This window comes from Dryobates pubescens, chromosome 12 (assembly GCF_014839835.1).
Source record: "Dryobates pubescens isolate bDryPub1 chromosome 12, bDryPub1.pri, whole genome shotgun sequence".
NCBI classification, from domain to species: Eukaryota; Metazoa; Chordata; class Aves; order Piciformes; family Picidae; genus Dryobates; species Dryobates pubescens.
In genome coordinates, this window is record NC_071623.1 from 16,092,128 (window position 1) to 16,112,480 (window position 20,353).

Sequence of the window (20,353 nt, forward strand, 5' to 3'; positions counted from 1 at the left end):
GATTCCTGCCTACCTGGATCCCAGGAGAAAGTGCCCAACCCAGATGAGGTCTGGCAAACCCCTAGAGATGAGGTAAGATCTGCTGTGGGCTTCTGATGCCCCACAAGGGGCACATAGGATGGGGACTGGCAGATGCTGTGTGATGAAATTGTGTTTTGCAACTGTGCGACTTCTGCAGCCTTTTCCCACCACATGAGGCACATGTGTCTAGCCCTGGGTTGGCCACTGGTGTGAAAAAAGACTCCACCACCCCAAATTTTAGGTGGACTCCCTTGGGAGATGGCTTACTGGTTTTTCCTGTGAAAGGCAAATGGATGAGGATGGCTGTACCTCTTGCTTCTCAGAACTCAGACCTCCCTTTGGAGGCAATCCAGCACCTATGCTGTAACATTGAGTCTTCAGAAGTCTCATTGGGTTCAGGGTAAACTAATTTCTCATCCTCTGTCTGTGTTGTTTCTCTTCTTAATGAAATTTTCCTCTTTGATTTTTTTTTCTTGTAAATGATTTTTCTGGTTCTCTTTAGAGAGAAAAATGGGAAAGCTGGACAGTCACATTCCAGACTTGTGGGGGTTTTATTCTGATCATAAAACCCCAACCTTTATTATTCTCCAATTACTGTCCATCAACTTTGGAAAGACTAAAAGTAATTATATTTTGAGATTAGAGACATTCTCAAGAGACATAAAAGTAATAAAATTTAAATATTTTATAAATGTGATCTGTGATGGGTGATGGTACAGAACTGATCTGGTGGTTCAGTTTATCTATGAATTTTAGTGCATTAAAAATCCCCACAGGGAAAGTCTTAACTGCTCCCATCCATCCCACATTATGTATATATCATCTCGATCAGAAAGACTTTCTTGGTAATAAAGCTCCTCTGTCTAGCTCATTGTGAGCTTGCTGCCTTCAGAAGGTTTATTTTTTTAATGAATGGCATGAAAAGCTCTTCCAAGGGCAAAACACATGAATGAGATTTATTAATCCTCCCTGTCACTCACAATAATGCTAATAATCCCTAAGACTTACGTCATGCCTAACATCCCACGTAACAAATGCAGCTCTGGGAGATGAGCAATAAATCCTATGTGTGGTTTGTTCCCTCTTCCTCTGCCTTGATGAGGAAGCCCCAGGTTTGGTGCGGCTCTTTTCCAGCTACTCTGGTTTCTTCTTGCTTCCCACAGTGGCAGGGGGCTGACACTAGTCCTTCCCAAGGGACTCCTCCTTCAAAAGCATCAGTATTTGTCACTGTATTTGCAGTCAGGGTAGCGGTAGGCGAAACGGGAATCGCAAGACCGCAGAGGTTTCAGGAGTTCAGCTAACTTTGCAACCATCTCGTTGACACCCTGGTCATCATCGAGGCTGTCAGCACAGTGCTGCAGGAAGCTGTCTATCTTCTCCTGCACGGGTTGCTGGAATTTCCCCTTCAACAACTTAGGCAAAAGCTCTTGACACACCATGACGAGGCTATGCTTCTCTCTGATGGAGTTACAGGACACAAATGCAGACTGACAGTCCACAGTCAGACAGCTAAATATATCTTTGTGCTCCTGTTGGTCATCAATCAGCTGGCTTCCTGTTAGAGACAATTAAACCAGTTCTTAGAAACACAGTAGCAAAACCATGGATCATCACGTATGTCTGTACCTCTGCACTCACATGGGGTATGTTACTATCTGAAGGATCCAGCTATCTTTCACCACAAAGTACTCTGTAGCTGTACATGGGCCAGTTTTATGCTCTGGAGCCCTCAATATAGAAAGGACATGAACCTGATAGAGAGGTTCCAGAGGAGGGCCATGAAAACGATCAGGGGGTTGGAGCACCCCTGTTATGAGGACAGGCTGAGGGAGCTGGGATTGTTCAGCCTGGAGAAGAGGAGGCTCTGGGGAGACCTGACAGCAGCCTTCCAGTACCTGAAGGGGGTCTGCAGGAAGGATGGAGGGAGGCTGTTTACAAGGGCCTGTGGTGACAGGACAAGGGGCAATGGCTTCAAACTAGAGAAGGGCAGATTTAGAATGGATATCAGGAAGAAGTTCTTCACTATGAAGGTGGTGGCACACTGGAATGGGTTGCCCAGGGAGGTGGTTGAGGCCCCTTCCCTAGAGATAGTCAAGGTGAGGCTCAGCAAGGCCCTGGGCAGCCTAGTTGGGGATGTCCCTGCTGACTATGGGGAGGTCAGACTGGGTGACCTTTAGAGGTACTTTCTGGCTTGGACCAGACTATGATTCTGTGATTCTCCCTCCTGAGATATGTATATTTTTCTGAATGACAGAGCTCTGCAGAACTGCCTGACAGAGGAGCTAGAGAGGAATCTGTCAAGTCAGACTGATGCAGAAAAAACCCAAGAACTGGAGTACTAACCTAAAATGTGGAGTTTCCACAAAAACTGCCACAAATAGCCAAACCTATAATTTTTCCATGATACCCAAAATCACTGAATTGCAACAACAGCTAATCTAGCTGGAGTCATGTTAACAGCAATAGCTGCTGGGACAAGAAAATGAAACCCAGAGGAAAATTGTCTGACAGCTGCTTCTGAATATTTGCTGTTGGCTCAGCCAAATATAGGAGCTGAGCAGAAGACCTTCTGAAAATTGGAACATTCAAAATGAAACTGTAAAATTATTGGAGGAATCATGTTTGATGAGCTCTGCTTCCAGGAATAGGCCAATGTCACCTGTGAAAAGTAACCCTTGACTTTCTGTCAGAATGACAAAAGAGGGATTTTTTTGATTGTTTGTTATATAATGAAAATAATCAGTATTAATTAATGTGGAAAAGGCACCAAAAAAGAGCCAGGTGCACTTAGATATACCTCCCAATACATAAATGAAGATATGAAATGACTACTTGCAAGTGAAGTTACGAAATCACTACTTGCAAATATCAACATTTGTGTGGCTAACATTTAAAAAGAGGTGATTGAGGAACTTTTCAAAGGAGGCTGTCCAGCACCATGCATGCCGAATGCTGTTGCCAGCTACAGAGAGAGGCAGGCAGGATGTAAAAGCACCCACAGAATCATAGAATTGTTAGGGTTGGAAAGGACCTCAAGGATCACCCAGTTCCGACCCCCTGCCATGTACAGGGACACTTCACACTAGATCAGATTGCTCAGAGCCACATCCAGCCTGGCCTTAAAAACCTCCAGGGATGAGGCTTCCACCACCTCCCTGGGCAACCTGTTCCAGTGTCTCAGCACCCTCATGGGGAACAACTTCTTCCTAACATCCAATATGAATCTACCCATTTCTACTTTTTTTCCATTCCCCCTAGTCCTACCATTACCTGACACCCTAAAAAGTTCCTCCCTAGCTTTTTTGTAGGCCCCTTTCAGATACTGGAAGGCCACAATAAGGTCTCCTCAGAGCCTTCTCTTCTCCAGACTGAACAACCCCAACTCTCTCAGTCTGTCCTCATAGGAGAGGTGCTCCAGCCCTCTGATCATTCTCATTGCTCTTCTTTGGACATGTTTGAGCATGTCCAGATCCTTCCTGCAATAGGGGCTCCAGAACTGGATGCCATACTCTAGGTGGGGTCTCACTGTGGCTGGTCACCAAATCACTGACTGCACAAACAGAATGCCTGCAGCCTTCCTGACTCAGAGCCAAGATGGCAGGAGCCGCTGATGCTTTTGCTGTCAGTAAATCTCTCCATGGACTCATCGTTATCTTATTTAGCAAGCAATGTTTGGTTGATGAAGAACAAAATCAGCATCAGAGCCAAGCGTAGCAGGGGAAAGATTTGTTTCTCCTGCCTCACTAAGCCCTCCTGCGACAGAAGCACAGCCACGGAGCCTGCTGAGTACCTTCCTCCTTGTCGATGATCCCCAGCGTGCTGGCATCCCGGATGAACAGATGCCCATTGCTGAACACGCCGAAGGTGCCAGCATCCACGTGGGTGAAGTAGAAGAAATAGTTGAGGTCGTTGGTGCCCATGGAGCGGAGGACAGCGAGAAGCTGGAGGGCCAGGTCGGCGGCTACCTCGGGGGCCGCGTCATAGAAGTCACGCAGGGGCCGCGTGCTGGCACTGACCAGCAGCCGCCCACAGGAGCCCAGGTACCGAGGGAAGGGCCATCCCTCCACGTCAGGGAAGATCTGCCAAGGAGAGTTGGAATGGGGGAGTTGTCTCTGCCCTCTGCCCACTGCATTCTGCACATAGACCCAAACTCCCTCTTGAAGGCCTTGCAAGTGCCCTGGAAGGCCTCAAGCATGAGCACTGGTGTGGTGTTTTATTTTCCTAAAGCAGCCCACCACCCTTCCTCAACCCAGCCTGTCCCAGAAGCTGGGAAAGGCTCTGCTCTATCCTGGAGGAGCTATGCTGCTATTCTATTCCCTTTCCCCTTCCCTCTTTCCCTTTCCCCTTCTCATATTTCAAGACCTGTTCCATGAGGGAGACTACCAGAAAGTCCAAGATATTAATAGTTTTCAAATTTATGACAATTTTAGCCACAGAAGAGATAATTTTAGGTGTCACTAATCTGTGTCACTAAACTGCCTGGCTGTTTCATGAAGTACTTTGCAGTCTCAGGGAGGAAATGTGCTGGGTGCGTGCTGCAGTGGAGACACCTGGGCTGGGCATCAGCTTGTGGTAGGAGGGTAGTTAGCCCAGGTGGAAACCAAACCGCAAGACTGCTGAGCTGTACCAGCACAAAGCTTTCTGCCTTTTACATTGCAAGCTGTCTGTCCCCCCAGCACCACTCGGCCCTGCTAAGGAGGGGCCTATGAATGCATCCAGTGTCATGTCTAAGGTCGCTTCTCCCTTCTGCTCTGAAGGCATTTTGGGCACCAGTGCTGAGAGCCACAGCCTTGTGCCTCAGTGAGCTGTGGCCAGGGTGGCTGACTGACCCACAGGACACAACTAGGGTACAAGTACCAGTTCCCTTCCCCAGGACTGGGCAGACCTCTGGGCACTGCTGAGGGCAGTAGTGGCCTGGGGCAGGAAATAGATGCTGCTACTGCTGTCTCTCTTCTTCATGGCCTCTCAAAGGGTTGCAGGAAAGTACAAAGAGGATTAAAGGTGGGGCCATGGTGGGTAAAGGCGAGGATACTCCCCCAGAGATGTGTAAGGAAAGATAGAAGCCACATGCCAGGAATGCCAGCAGGGGATGAGGAGAGGGGTGAAAAACCTCCCAGCTCCCTGCCTTCAAACTCAGAGCTCAGCTGTACTTGAGACACCACCAAACATCTCTGCAAAGCTTCACTTTGCCACAGAGCAAGTTACCAGCAAGAAACAAATGGAAAAACACAGCACTGGCATGTGGAGCCTGTGAAATCAGTGCTCCCTGACTCCATGTTCAACCTCAGCGCTGCATCTTGGACCTCCCACACTGAAGTATGCTTTTCCTTTTGTTATAAAGAGTCTGAGATTTTAAGTAATACATTACAATTCAAGCATAACACTGTGAAGTATCAGAGATGTGTATTGTGCATTCCATTGTAGACTGTAGCCTTGCTTGTAAATACAGCTTTTATTTGCTTCCAGCTGAGCTGGTCTGGCAAATTTAATGTTGGGGGTGGTGGGGGGGGAGGGGGGATGGAGGGGAAATTTCAACCCATCACACCTCCACAACTTCACAGAGTGATGCAATGACTACTTCAGGAGCCTGCCAGCACCAGCCATCAAATTTCACAGAAGAGAATCACTTTCTGAAGGTTAAGAAGCTTGCCAAATGTCAATGCTGAGACTTCCCTGGTGGCTGGCATGTCTCGGCTGAGGGTTTGCTTGCAAGGGGCTGCAGGCTGACATTTCAATCCCTTCCAACCCTAACAGTTCTATGATTCTGTGATTCAAGCTGGGGTGGATTGGTACCTACCTGTAACAAGATGGGATGTGAGTTGACTGACAAGGTGTACAAGAGGCGCAGTTTGTCCCTGTCAGTGAGGTGGTCCATGTAGATGCTGCCAGCATCTGGCACCTCGGCATAGCGCCGCACTATCCTGTCCAGGAGACGCTGGGATGGGCAGCGCAGCATTGGGCTAGACAGGCCCTGGTGAGAGGGAAAAACACAACAGAGGTGTTAATTTTACAGCTGGAGGTGTTACAATGTGCTTGGCCCACGCCAGGGCTACAGGAACCTGTGTGCTGTGCCCACTGTGTCTCTGCCCCCTGTGACGCAGTTGCTGGTGGGTATGGACACACAAAGGGATTTCTGTGGTAAAACTCTCGTGGGAAAAACCCCCACATCATCTAAAAATGTCTGTTCACAGCTCAGGTTTCCAAAATGACATCCAGTCCTCATGGCACAGCCACAGAGGCTGCAAACTCCATTTCCCACTCCATGCCAGCAGGCCTCCTCCCTCTACCTGGGTTTCCAGCCCTGGCATCCCAGCTTGCTGGAGGCCTCCCTGTCATAAAGGCAGTGAGTCACTTCCCTCCTTAAATAATGTCTTCAGATTGCTTCACTATTTACTTAACCTGTGAGCAGCTTTCTTGGAAATATTATTTGCTAAGATCAGTAAACATGATTTAGAAGTGTAAATAAGCACTGTGTGTAGGCACAAGCACAGGATATATTCCCTTTCTGATAAACTCACCCATTAACTGTCTAAACCAAATTTGAATAGCCAGTGCATATTTCTTTTTCCCAAATACCAGCAACAAATAAAGAATTGTTGGGCTAATGCAGTCAACCAGCACTCTATTTCACCTTTTAGATTTGGAGGTTTGGCTTGCAAAATTGCACAAGCAATCTATGGCTAGGATAAGTGACATACAAATGTATACCTTCCTAATCAAAAAAGAAAGGCTGACTTTTTTGTTTCTTTAAGTCAGTCTTCCTTAGTAGCCAAGCAAAGCAGACATACAGACATACATTTCTGTGCCCATAGTGACACAGAAATGCTGCCTTGCTGTGCCTCTTCTGGGGAAGGGAATTAGGTTTTGGCTAAGCCTTTCTCTTCCAAATGACTCCAGGAGCCAAATTGACTCTTTCAGGTTTTGTTTATCATCTGAAGGCTGGGAGATGTGGTTCAGAGGAAATGGCGCTGGATCTCACTTTGCTCCCTGCCACTTTTCACACTGAGAGCAGAGGTTTGACTCAAGATCTCCCCAAGTTTTTTGGTAATGATGAGGTAGGTCTCTCTTGGTTGCTCCTGTGCAAGCTGATCTTTTGGCATAAAACACTTAATTACCCAGCCACAACAAAGAAATGAAGACACTAAGAAAGAGATGGAAAGGGTCAGAGATGGAAAAGAAGGACTGGATTTCCCATATCCCTTCCTCTGCCTCCCTGCTAGCCACAGTGATGTCCCAAGTGCTTCCTCCTTGGCCATCAGTTGCATGAGACAAGCCCTGGGTGCCAACAGCTGGTCAAAATTACCCAAGAAACTCAAGCACAACTGGAGTGTTGTCTCAAAACAACTGAAAAATCTCAATTTTTTCCCCAGAAGAAAAAAAAATGTTAAAAATAACTCTCCCCAGTCCTAGTTATATTCTTCTCTTTGGGTGCAGTGTCAAGGAAATATTTTTTCATCTAATTATCTAAAACCATAGAAGAGGGGGAGGTGAAAGGGATGGTTATGGATCTCTGCCTTACAGCACTTGCAGGCATGTTGTGGCTGACTCTGCCACTTTCCCTTTGGAGAAGAAGTGAGAAAAAAATTAGCAGAACAGAGCTGTGTTAGAAGATAAATGGTGGGGAAAGACTCACAGCTCACTCTGTGTGCAAATATTTGCAGCCAAAGTTAGAAAGCCTTGCTGCCTCCAGGAGTTTGCAATGCAAAATCCAAGACCCTTTAGAGTCTGCAGTGGGAACAGAAATCAGGGTGGGAGAGAATGCATGGAAGTTGCAATTAGGACTTTTTCCAAGGTCAAAGCTCATCCTCTGAACACAGATGTGGTCATGCACTGCACACAGTGATCACAGCTGCTCATTTCCTGAGGAACTGTTTCAGGCATATCAGCTCCAGTGCAGGAGCAGAGGAGCAGGGCTGGTTGCTGCCATATTTATTACAACCATTGGTACAGCTTCCTATGATTTAATGAAGCCCTGTTCCACCAAACTGGACAGTGGAGCCTTGTGATTTCAGGAGAGCTACTCAGCAGTGTAAAGTTCAGCGCCTGCTCTGGTGCTGCCCTTGCAGCAGACTGATGGAAAGGTCACTATGGCGGGAAAGAAGTCACAACAGAAGAAAACTTTGAAGAATACCTATGCAAAACAGGAGGTACTGATTTATCTTAAGTCCTCTGCAGTGTCTTAGCACCCTGAAGAATAAGATCTGACAGAGATCCTGATGTAGTGTTTGTGACTGATATAGACATCTACTTATTTATTTTGATTAAATATCCATGGGTTTATATCTGATAATGAATAGTTCCTGCAAAGCCCACTTGCACTCTGCTGTGATTTCCCCCCACTGCACAATATGCAATGCATTTTAAACTGTACACATATGTGTATGTGTCTGGTGTAGACACATTTGGAATTCACTCTGATGTAAAGACAACCTCTGGAGGACAGCTTCTCTGCTTTCTTTTCAGCCAGCTCAAGAAAAGCTAGGATGGATCAGGAGTACAGCTGCCTCCTGCCCCATGCACCACTGCCTGGGTGCAGCTTGATGAAGCAACCAGATTTAGGGTGAACTTCAGGAACAGACACTTTGATGTAGGTGTCAAAGCATGTGCAGCTCTTAGCTGTTCAAATAAAAGGGTTTCATTCACCCTCAAAAGAAAGAAACTGAGGATGTCCTCTGAAGCTGTGGGGCTCACCCCCACTGCCAACAGGTTTACCAAAGCACGTCTCTGGTGATGAGGTATCAGGTCAAAGGGTCCACATGTGGCTCTGGAAGCTGCGCAATGCTCACCCTTACCTAAGACAGACCAGTTGCCAGAGCAGCGAGCTGCTGCCTGTGTGATGCAAGTGAGGAGATGTGCACTGCACTTAGAGGCCAAATAACCATGGTGCAGGCACATCTGCTGGCAGCAGACGGAGGTGCTGGTCAGTAGTTTCAAACAGTATGTCCTAGAGAGAGGGGCTGAAAATGATTGCCTTTTCACCTCAGTATTGCTTTTTGTCTGCCTTCAGCAAACAGGCTGAGAGAGTGGGGGTTGTTCAGTTTGGAGCCAAGAAGGCTCCAAGGAGACCTTATTGTGGCCTTCCAATATCTGAAAGGGGTCTACGAGAAAGCTGGTGAGGGACTTTTTAGGGTGTTGGGTAGTTATTGGACTAGGGGGAATGAATCCAAGCTAGAGGAGGGGAGATTTAGATTAGACATCAGGGAGAGGTTCTTCAGCATGAGGGTGGAGAGACACTGGAACAGGCTTCTCAGGGAGGTGGTGGAAGCCTCATCCCTGGATGATTTTAGGGCCAGGCTGGATGCGGCTTGAGCAACCTGATCTAGTGTGAGGTGTCCCTGCCCACGGCAGGGGGTTTGGAACTAGTTGTTTCTTGAAGTCCCTTCCAACCCTGACAATTCTGAGATTCTGTCATGTTATAGGCCATGCTTTGTAGGCAGGGCTGTAAATTCACCCTGTGGGGAGTCTGTGCTGAAAGTAACTTTGCTTTACTGTTATTCTTCCCCCTCCAACAGGAAAAACACAGAGTGCAGTTTGAGGTAGTGAGCTCCCAGGCAAAGCAGCAGCTGGCTACCATGTAGGCTGAGCCCTGGCTAAATCCTGGTCATCTCTGAGGTGGACCTGATTTTAACACTGAAGACTTTGCTGCTTGCAATAAAGATGTTCATTGTGGTGGGTGAAATTATCCCTGTGGCAGGCACCTTGGCTGACGGTTGGGTCAGGCAGGGCAGGCAGTGTAAAGTGAGAAAACATTACTTCATGGCCTGTCATTTTGATTCAAGCACGTTATGGTTTGCTGTAATTCTCTTCTCTGTAAGACAAAATTACCTGAGCCCATTAGCTTTCCTTAGTGCTGCTACATAGGAGAAACCGCAAGGAGGGGAGCACAGACACCACTGGGTGACTGCAGCTTTGTGAAGCAGAATGGGAATCCTGCTAGGCATCAAGAGTGGTGTGCTGTAATCCCTCTAAAAAATGAGAGAGGAATGGGGGGCAAAAAGGCAGAAGAGTAGTGCAGCAATTAAGTTTTTGCAGTGACATGTGGTACCCCCAAGAAACTCCCTCTGATGGCTCACATTGGGTTACCAAGATGCTGGTTTGCTAGGTGCAGTGCCAGGCTGGGGTGCAGGCAGAGAGAGTCCTGTGGCTTTTGGCTCTGAAGAGAGCAGGTGGGATGGACAGAAAGGAAGGGGATCCCCAGCTCTGCAGGGCCCCATGGCTTGGAAGGGTTCACTTTGTCACCTGTTATAGGCCATATATATATACATACACAAACATATACAACAGGCCTGGGGCTCTCCTATGCAAACTCAGACAGGCTGTATGACTAAAACATTGCTGCTGCTGCAGGCTGTTTTCCAACTCGGACCACTGTGAAACAAGCAGCCATTTTGCAGAGCAATAGCAATTGCTGCTGAAATTTGGAGGTTTGGGAGCAGAGACCCTAGGGCCTGTGGTTTGCTATGCTTCTCTGTGTATTCAAGCCTATATGCTGTTAGAAGGGTTTTGTATCACAGTTTAGGTTTCTCTGCTTGATTTGCAGAAACAAGGAACCATGAAAGCATGAATGGAGCAATCCTGAGGCCAGTGTGAAAAGGTCTGGGCCTCCCTGCAGCCTTCTGTTGCCTCTCCAACTTAAAAACTGCATGGGTTGCTGAAATGTCCCAAGGAGTCTGTCCCTCACATGTCCCCCTAGGCTTGCTCACTTCAGAGGCACCCTGGAGTATGGGTCACATCAGCTTTCTACTGCTGCACAAGGAAATTCAAGTACCCTAAAGAAACTGGATATGTGTAAGGCCAGGACACCCCAGAGAAACTAGATAAGTGCAAGGCCAGGGCATCCCAGCCAAAGTCTCCACATGATGCTGTGTGTGCAACCTACTCAGCTCAGCTGGGAGTTTAGTTTCAGACAGGACAGGGTGGGGAAAACTCTAGCACATCAAGAGCCTTTTAAGGAGAATAATTTGGGCTCAGCTATTGACTTAACTTTGCAGCAGGTCTGAGACACCACAGAGCCACATTTCTCCCGTTACTTTTTCACCCATCTCAGTAAACAAAAGTTTTAATCTCTTGACTCCTTCTCTTTCACATAGCACTGCTGTGGAAGCGCCACAGTTTTGCACAAAGCCCTTGGAGACTCCAGCAAGGCTGGAGGGCCTGGCACCCCAACTTGCCCTCCTACAGCTTCCCTGTAGTGTTGCCTTGGAGAACAGTGGTGGCCAGCAGGTGCCTGGAAAGCTGCTTCCTGCAACCCCAGGAAGGAGTTGTTCTGTTTGTAACTCACAAACTCAGGTGAGGGACACTCTGATGGGAAGTGATGCAAATCTGGCCCCTCTCCCTAGTATCACTCACAGGGTTACTAGACAAAGCATAGTGTAGCTTTCCTCCAAAAAAATGTTTCCTGTCTGGCACTTACTCCCTGGAAGTGTGCTGGCTTCAGCATGACCTGCTGTGAGGATTGATCAAGTGATTGAAGGGAGTCCTTGGTGCAGCTCAGGCATTTAGCCCCACCACTGCTGCTACTGCTGCTGTAGCACGGGATCTCCCAACCTTCCTTCTCAGATATGCTGCTCCATGGGGTAAGAGAAGAGGAAAATCTAAAGCAGCATAGCTTTAGCACTCAGGAAATCTGAGCAGATGTGGCAGTGTGTAGGCAGGAGGAAGCAATTGCTTCGGCAGAAAAAATCTCCATAGACCCTTTTTCACAGCCACTTCTAACTCTTGAAAAGGGGAGAAGAGTAATCCTTTTCCTCTCAGTGTCTTGTTTAGGGTATATTCAGCCTTCACTCTGGCCTGTGCCCCTTGCCAGTGGTTATCATAACCACTGTTGGGTATTTACTGTTGTTTGGATGGGATAGGGGGATGCATGTGCATTTGGGGAGGGAGCTAATGCTCTCAGATGCAAGCCAGTAGCTGCAAAATACATTTGCTTGCCTTGTGGCTGTGCCTGGTTGCTGGTGGCATCCTTCAGCACAGGCAGTGCTCAGATGCTGACTTCTTTCTGGACATTGCAGTTCTACCTCTCTGTCCCTGCCTATGTGTCCATCTCCCATGCCACTGCCACCGGTCTGCCTGGTGGCAGCAACATTTCCCTGGCATGACTGTCTTGGCTTTGCTTGCGACACTGCAGGACTTTGGCAGAAAGGGCAACACCTTTCTTTGTGCCTAAGATCATCTGCTGTATGTAGCAGGCAGATGAGGAGCCAAGGCTCTGGCTCTGGCCGCTCATGCTGCTGTCCCTGCTGGCCACAACCAGAGGAGTCCAAGCTACCCTGGTCGCTGGCCTGGGGCAAAATCGCTTTCAAGGCATGGCCTACCCTGAGACATGATGGAAAACCAGGAAAAAAAAAAACAGCAGAAAAATCTCCACTCAAAGTGTTGTCATGTTTGTGTGCATGGCTCTGTTTTCCCTGTGCCCAAAGCCAGCAGGTGCTATGGCTTTCCACAAGACTTCAGCCTCAACCAGCTCAAGGAACTGGAGCTGGTGCTCTCCTCACCAGGGACAAGCCCCAGCCCTAGCCAGGCTGTGCTGGGGAAGTTGGCCCTGGGTTGTGGTGCTTTTCCTCCCACTGGGGCCTCATTTTGCTTCTTCCTCACAGTGGGTGGGCTCATCTTGGGGCATGCAGGGTTGTTCCCCTCCACATGCTGAGGCATTGCTCAAAATTGCCCCCCAGCCAGCAAGTCACAGCCATGTCTCCTTCAAACCCTTTTTTCCCTCCCAAACCACATGGCACACCCCTGGGGTACCCTATTCCCCCCTCCTCCCCACCACTGGTGCAGGGGCTGGGGGACCACGGGGCACAGACCTGGACCAGGTCAGGAGTGAGGCGCTTGGCCCGCAGCCATTTCTGGAAGCGGTGCGTGCGGCGCAGGGCACGCTCCAGGCTGCAGGTCTTTGTCTTCAGCAGGGAGGTGCAGATGTGCTTGTCAGCCCGATCGTGCTGGTACTTGGAGGTCAGCCGGGTGATGTCGACCAGCCGCCAGCTCTTGGCATCGTCGGTGTAGTTGCCCGAGTAGCTAAGCAGGTAGCTGGGGGGCAGCTTTAAACGAGAAGAAAGCCAGGTGTCAAACCTGCCAAACCAAAACAAGAGCCCCACAGAGAGCGGGTTAACAAGCCACACAGACACCCGCACACTGCCAGCACCACCGCCACCGCAGTCGCTCCGTTGTGCACTGGCCCCACGGGCCTCCTGCCACCCCACTGTAAAGGCTGAACAGTTCGGCATGGGTGTGGTAGTTTTAGGCTGCACCTTGAAAATTTTCCACAGATCTTGAACAGGAAGTAGTAGAAAGCAAATAAATCACCACTGGAGGTAACAAGGAAAATAATCATAGAATCAATAAGGTTGGGAAAGACCTCAAAGATGATAAATTCTAAATAATCCCATTGGACAGATTACTCATGGAGATTACTAACTTTCTCTCTTTTCACTTCCTTAGCTCTGGCAGACCCTAGCTCTGGCTTGTGCTGGCTTTGCTGATGTTGGCTGCATTGTTTTGTTGTGGCTAAGTATTAATAAAAAACTACTCTCTGCTCTTTATCTTGTCGTGTGTAGAGCAGGGTAGAGAAGGGAGCAGGGAGGGGGAAGCTATTAGTAGCCCCCTGGTTTTGTCCAAGGAGGTTTTTGTGCTGCTTATAAATTGTAAATACCTGCAAATATTGTATATTTTGTACATATTCATTGAATTTCATATTTAGATTGGTGTTTTGCTTGTAAATACAGCTTCATTTGCTTCCACTGAACCAGTCTGGCAATTTTATGCTGGGGTGAATTTTTCAGCCCACCACAAAGGGTGTCCCTGCAAGCTGGGGTGAGGCAAGTGGGCTGAAGTTGTTGGCCAAGGAAACATGCTTTGGAAAAAATGTCTGTCTTTGATTCCCACTTAACCCATCCCTGTCATGAATGGTGCCATGAGGCACCCAAAAGGCTCTTTTGGACCACCTGGAGAGATGAGTGGAAAGGAGAGGGCTGCAGGGATTCAGTTCACAGATAATCCCATGTGTTTTTCAGTTGCCTTAATCCCAGAGAAAGGGGCCCAAAATAGGAGTACTTGATGTTTAAAAGAAGTCTGCAGAAAAAAAAATATTTCATGACAGTTAATGTGTTTGTGAATATCAAAAATGACCTTTTGTTTTGAGGTGGTGGTGGTCCTACTTAGTAAGGGATTCAAGAGGTTCCTCCTAATGTCACTGGTTGTAATTTAACAGGATGAGTAACGTCCCCAGGCAGCAGCAGAATTTGGGGTGTGATGGGGGGAACGAGTGCCCTGGGCGTGTGGTGCCACTTGTAGCCATGGAGATCTTGCACTGCTCTGCTCCCCCTATACAGGCACAGGAGGGGAGCATATGGGCTGGGTAATTAGGCTGTGATGATTTTTTTTTGTTTATTTCAGCAGCCCCCTCAGCCCTGCCTACACACACGTCACACATGCAGGAACTGAGGAGCCCAGTGCCTGTTTTCTAAGTATGTCTGTAACCTGCTCTTGGAAAGTGGCTGAACTCTGACCTTTGCTTTGGCCAGCGTTATGCGGTCACTGCTCTTCAAACCTCCTGTCCTAGACTCCTTGCCCAAGTACATAAGAAAGAACATCCTACTTTAATCTCACTGTAAATTAAAGCTGGTAGCTTAGAAGTGAAACAGGAGAGGCAAGAGGATCAGCTATCAGGAGTTGGATGAAAAGACATTAATATGTCTGAAAGCTGAACCTCATCTTTCAACTCCCAGTTGGTAAATCAGCACAGAAAACATTTAGGGGGATTAATTTCCTCTGATTTCAGACAAATAACTGACTCAGTGATGTTAAGCACCCTCCAAAATCAGAGGCTGACTGTCCTCCTCCTCACAAGCCCTCTTGGAGGCACTGCTTTGCTCCTATTCATAGAATCACAGAATGTTAGAGGTTGGAAGGGACCTCCAGAGATTGAGTCCAACCCCTCTGCTATTCCCCACTATGGACTCTGTGCAGCTGAGCTCCACTGTGGAGCAAGCAGAGAAAGCATGTCTCCCCACATTGGTTGGTTTTGAGTGAGGACTAAAGAGCAGGGAACAAGTGCTATGCCTCACTATGATTTGTTGTCCCCTCCCAACGCAATGTGACAGGGAAGAGATGGCTAAGGATTTTTTTTTTTTCCTTTCCTTTTCTTTCCTTTTCTTTTCTTTTCTTTTCTTTTCTTTTCTTTTCTTTTCTTTTCTTTTCTTTTCTTTTCTTTTCTTTTCTTTTCTTTTCTTTTCTTTTCTTTTCTTTTCTTCTCATTTTATTTTCTTTTTTTTTTCCTTTTCCTTTTTCCTTTTTTTTCCTTCCCTTTTAATGTTATCTTTTTTTTTTCCTTTCCTCCCCCCTTTTCTCTCTTTTCCCCTGTTCTTTTTCCCTTTTCTTTTTTCCCCTTTTATTTATCCCTTTCTTTTTTCCCTTTTCTTTTTTATTTACTATTCTTTTCACCCCTTCCTCCCCCACCCCCCTTTTTGCTTCTCCAGTTGCCCTTTTCCCTTTTCACTTTTCTTTCCCAATGTGCCTTGTGATTTGGCTTCAGCATGCATGTTCAGGGGAGCCCACATCAGGCAGATGCCAAGAGAGCACCACCTCCTGCATGCAAGCAGTTCATGGGTGTATGAAATCCAGGGCTGAGCATTAATCTGAGTGTGGATGGAGCAATTTCCTCTTCAGACCTCCCGGGGGAAAGCCACGTGGGCCTGGGAACTCGGCATGGGCTGCAGCAATTCTGTCTTTGGCATCACTTCTGGGCAGCACAGCATTGTCCTGGCATGATTGTTAGATATTTTCAAGATTCATCATCAGGTTGTGCTGTAACAATAATTCACTCTTGTATGAAGCCTTTTAGCTGAGGGCCTGGATGTGCCTTAATTAAGACTTTCAGTAAGATTGATGTGAATAACTGAGTCACAGATTACAGATTTTTTTATCAACTCAGAACTAAATGTTGAAGAAAATTAAACTAATTTCCCCTTTTTCCTGGATGAAATGAAGTATTTTGTTCCAAACAAAATATTTTTCCTTGCATTTGGACATTTACATTCTTTTTTTAATAAGTAAGTTAAGTCTTAAAAACCAAAATAAAGTAATGAAAACAAATCAAGTGGAAGTATTCCTGCTTTTCCAGACTTCCTTTCCATTACTTTTTGGGGAAAGCTCATCACCAGCATTGGCACAAGTCTGCAGATAGCTTTAGTCAGATTAGATTCACAGCATTCTGAAAATCTAGTATCCTAGGGAAACTTCTGCTGCACTCTGCTTTTGGGACAGTTGGTAGGCAGGTTTTTGTATTCTTGTTTACAGATAGATAAAGTTGGGCAAAGATAAGGGGAGTACAGAACATTAGAGGACAAGATGAGTCACCAGCCATTCTGGGAACAAAACCCACATCTTCTTACTTAGTTGAGTGTGAATGCATGTCACAGCTCCTGGAAATGATGGAGAATTAATGAAGCATGTTCTAATGAAGACTAACACAGAGTAGGACCAAGTGCCATCTACCCTTTCTGAACATAGCAGAACATACACTGGAGGGAATCAAAGGGCGTGAGTGTCGCTGAAATTTCCCCTGTTTAATCTTCCACTTGCCAAAAAGTCCTCCTGCCTGCTCAAGAAATCAAGTGGGAGAACAAGTTTTACCCCTGCAAAGAAAAGCCTGAAGTTGACTGGCTGCTCAGGAGAGCATTTTTAAAAGTTAGCCCTTCCAAAGCCCTCAGAGCAGAGCTGTCTGTTAGCACTTACTTGTGTGCTACACTAGCTTGTGGAAAATTGGCTGTGGGCTTACAGGAGAGGCAAAAAAATGTATTTTTGGTTTAGGAAGCCTCTCTTACCTTTCCTGACGCAGGAGCATAGTGCTCTCACACGTTTGCAGCTCTGTACCTGCAGACCCGGCTCAGACACTCTGTACACCTACATTCCTTTTTCGCTGTGCTCTGGAAGAAAGCCAGCATGGGGACCTCCTGCTTCTGCTCACGTAGCACCTCTTTCCCTTGCACCAGTGCAGCATGCAAAGGCAGTTACTCACTGCAGAAGGCTACTGCTATTTTTAGCATGGTCCCAACCTCCCCAGTGGCTAAATGGGAGTAACCGAAATGGTGCACCTGCAACAAGCTGCACCTGAGGGAGCTGCTTTGTACCCCGCAGAAGGTCCTTAAAACCCCTGCACAACTGAGTGACAAAGGGCCACAGCAGATTAGGGTGCATGGAAGGAGCCAGCTCGCATGCCTCTCTGTTTCAGAGAATAAAATGTAGAGCAGCTTGTACCCTGAAGACAGCTCCAGCCCCTACAGATCCATACTAGCCTGTGTCAAGCCAGCTCAACACACTGATTGCAAATCCATCCTGTGCTCTGGGGCAAGAGCCTAGGCTGTGGTGGGAGAAACCCAGCACTGTTTGCCCGGCCCTTTCCAGCACACCTACACATCCTTGGCAGAAGCAAGGAGGGACAGAAAGCTAAGAGGGAAAAGTGCTGAGGACTGGAACCCCCAGTGTGCCATGGCAAGGGATGCCCTGGTACAGCGATGCCACAGCAGCAGTAAGGGCAGGATGGATGTTCAGTATTTCAAGTCCATACCAGACAAACCATTATGGTTTTACTATGCTACATTTTATAGGATAGTTTAAGATAAAAATAGTGATTTGTCCAATATTATACTACTTACATTACAGCATTAAAAATACAATTTTACTGTAATAATTTCTTCTCCCTCAGGCTTTTATAACTACAAAAGAAAGTGCATATGGCTCTATAAATCATATCAGACCTAATAAACTCTTTCTCTGCCAAGCACTGCCTTTAAATTTCCCCTCAAAAAACATTGGCAACATTTTCCCTGCTGTCATCAGATAGCTCTGCTTTTGAGCCTGTACCTGAATGGATCAATCTGATGACCCCTTGGACAGCATCTCATCAACTTCAAGGCAGATGCAATTTCTGCTTCTGCCTTCAAGTTCTCACAGAAATCTCCCAGAAGTGTACTAATAATTTGGTCCTGTCTATTCTTGAGCATATAGGTAACATAATGTGCAAAAGTCCTCATGCCTCAGGCGGGTTTAGATTGATGTTGATCTTAGTTAATACGCACGTGGAGTTCTGCACATTTGTGTGGTTGCACCTGGTAGAAAATTATATAGCATGTTTATATGTTTGTAGTTAACATAGTCTGTTGGGAGTATACAAAGCTAACCTCCCATTTGCCTTTACTCCATTGCTCATAATAAAATATTTCCAGTACATCCAAACAAGCTGATTTCTTTCTTCCCTCTTCACTTCCCCCATCATCACCTTGAATTGTCTCAGAGCCACTCTCTGTGCAGAAAGTTGAGCCTTTTACTTTTGCTTTCGAATGACAATTCAGGGCTGAAATCTGGTCAAGTTTGTGTGGCTTTGAAAGTAAAGAGACAAAGCACCAGCTTATAGACAGTAATTAAATTGCTAGGTACTGTAAGGGGTGCTAAGTTACTCTGCATTGCTGTTCATTAAAGCATTTGGAAATACTAAGAGACTTTAAAAAATACTGTGTTGAGTTTCTGACCTTATTTCTTCTTTAAAGAATTTCTTGCAAATGGATGTCCCAATGCAGGCGTTGCATTTATCAAGTCCCAGGAAAGTCCGGCCAAAACTGTAGCTGGGTTTGACGTGGGGCGCAGACGGAGAAGGTGTTGCTGCTGTGGAAGGGTTACAGCTCAGAGCCAAAACCAGGAGCAGCATCAACGAATCTGCAACTTTGGAGCAAAGGCAACATATCCAGTGCCCCATCTACAATAGTGGAGAGCTCTGCCTTTTGCAAGTTGCCCCTCTCTATGCTTTCATTCTCCTTTTGATGACCTCAGCCTGCAACAGTGAGTCCTGAAACACAGCAAAACACACTGGGTACAGGAGAGCCTGAGACAGTCCCCATTCTGCTAGCTGGTCACTGGCTCTATTGGCTTGAGGTTTGGGTGGGAAAGATATGATGTAGGGTGGGGAGAAGGAAATACATGGAGGATGCAGATAACTTGGGTTGCCATGGTTACCTTTCCTTTACTTGGTGCAGCTGCTTCGGCCCCTGCTGACCCTCCCATCAGCCGACTTGGAAAACAACATGAAGAGGTGCTCATCTGCACTTTGTGCAGACAAATGAAGGATATCCTGCCGCTGGAGAAAAGGGCATGTGCAGGACACTTAGCTAAAACTGATTTGAAAGGAATAATAGTGTGGCAGAAATGCACACTTTACCAGAAGCCAGAGCCTCAGTGTTGCTTTATTCCTGGAGAGTTGCGACGGTGCATTGCTTAACTTCTCAGATGCTTCCCTGGCTCAGTTTCCCCTTCTCACAGAAGCACTGAAAAGACTCTCCTGTGGAATCACCACCATTTTGTTTCTGGAAAATAGAGTTGCTTAGAAGTGATTGCACTGCAGTGTTTCATGCCACGGAAAGCAGGATAGCCTGAAGCTTTACAAAACACCCAACTGATGTACCAGCTTGGCCTCTAAGCCACTCTTGAAAAATGAGGCTTTTCAGCAAGACTGGCCTGCTTCTCAATACCTTGTCCCAGTGGTCCTGGCACTGGAATGAAGCTAGAGAAAGGGACAAGGGCTGATGTGGGAGTTTTGCCAGAAGTTTCTAATGTGCTTAGTAACTACTGTGATCACACCCCAAAAATGCCCTCATTGGGCCAAAGACTTGAAAAGTTATGGAAACTGCTGGCTGCCTGTCCTGGCTGGGATGCTGGGTGCAGGACTACACCTTTCCTGGGCTAGGGTGGCTGGGCATAGACACAGGCCCTGGCAGTCTGCTGCAGACTTGGAAAGCAGACTTGGAAGGAGTGTTCTTAGCTGTACCTTGGCCTCAGACAGCACAGCAAGTAGGGTGTTGCTGTGGTGGCACCAGGATTTACTCCTCTCCCATCCCTAGCTGTCATGTTCCAATTGGTGAAGGAGTCTCTCTTGTGCCACATCTCACCACAAGAGCATTGAGGAGCAGACTGAGACTTAGGAGACTTACCTTCTCCCCAGCCACACACCACGTGAGCAAGACATTTCCTATCACATTTTTTTTAATGGAAAGAAAAGGTGAACTGTAGCCATCCTTTATTATCCTCTCTAGCATTTAACCCCACCTTGATGGGACTAATGAATGAATGAGCCACAGGGGTACATGCTGGGGGTTGTGATTGCTCTTCATTTTCCAGAAGGGCTACTTCAGGAGGGCAATCTTAACAGTACAAGGCAACTCTTCTAAGCACAGAGGCTCATTAGTTGTGACTCCTGGGAGAGCTGCAGTCTCCTCAACCCCACACCCTTGTGGGAGGTTGCTTCATCTCCTAGTGTGTCCCTATGCACAAAATGGAGACAGTGACA

The 20,353-nt window shown here is 47.0% G+C and overlaps 1 protein-coding gene across 1 annotated transcript; it reads right to left on the reverse strand.

Annotated features, from left to right (window-relative positions):
• Positions 1 to 596: 596 nt before the first annotated feature.
• Positions 597 to 18,917, reverse strand: DIPK2B (divergent protein kinase domain 2B). Its single transcript, XM_009904380.2, has 5 exons — positions 18,546 to 18,917; positions 12,825 to 13,089; positions 5,819 to 5,992; positions 3,812 to 4,100; positions 597 to 1,576 (listed from the first exon to the last, which is right to left on the reverse strand). Exons 1-5 carry the CDS (start codon positions 18,767 to 18,769, stop codon positions 1,236 to 1,238), a joined length of 1,293 nt encoding a protein of 430 aa, XP_009902682.2. The 5' UTR covers positions 18,770 to 18,917; the 3' UTR covers positions 597 to 1,235.
• Positions 18,918 to 20,353: the final 1,436 nt, after the last annotated feature.

Coding starts and splice junctions, on each gene's coding strand:
- DIPK2B (XM_009904380.2), bottom strand. CDS start 18,769: ATGGGGCACTGGATATGTTGCCTTTGCTCCAAAGTTGCAGATTCGTTG. Junction 5,993..12,824: donor TCACTCCTGACCTGGTCCAG/GTCTGTGCCCCG, acceptor CCCTCTCACCAG/GGCCTGTCTAGCCCAATGCT. Junction 1,577..3,811: donor GATCATCGACAAGGAGGAAG/GTACTCAGCAGG, acceptor TGTCTCTAACAG/GAAGCCAGCTGATTGATGAC.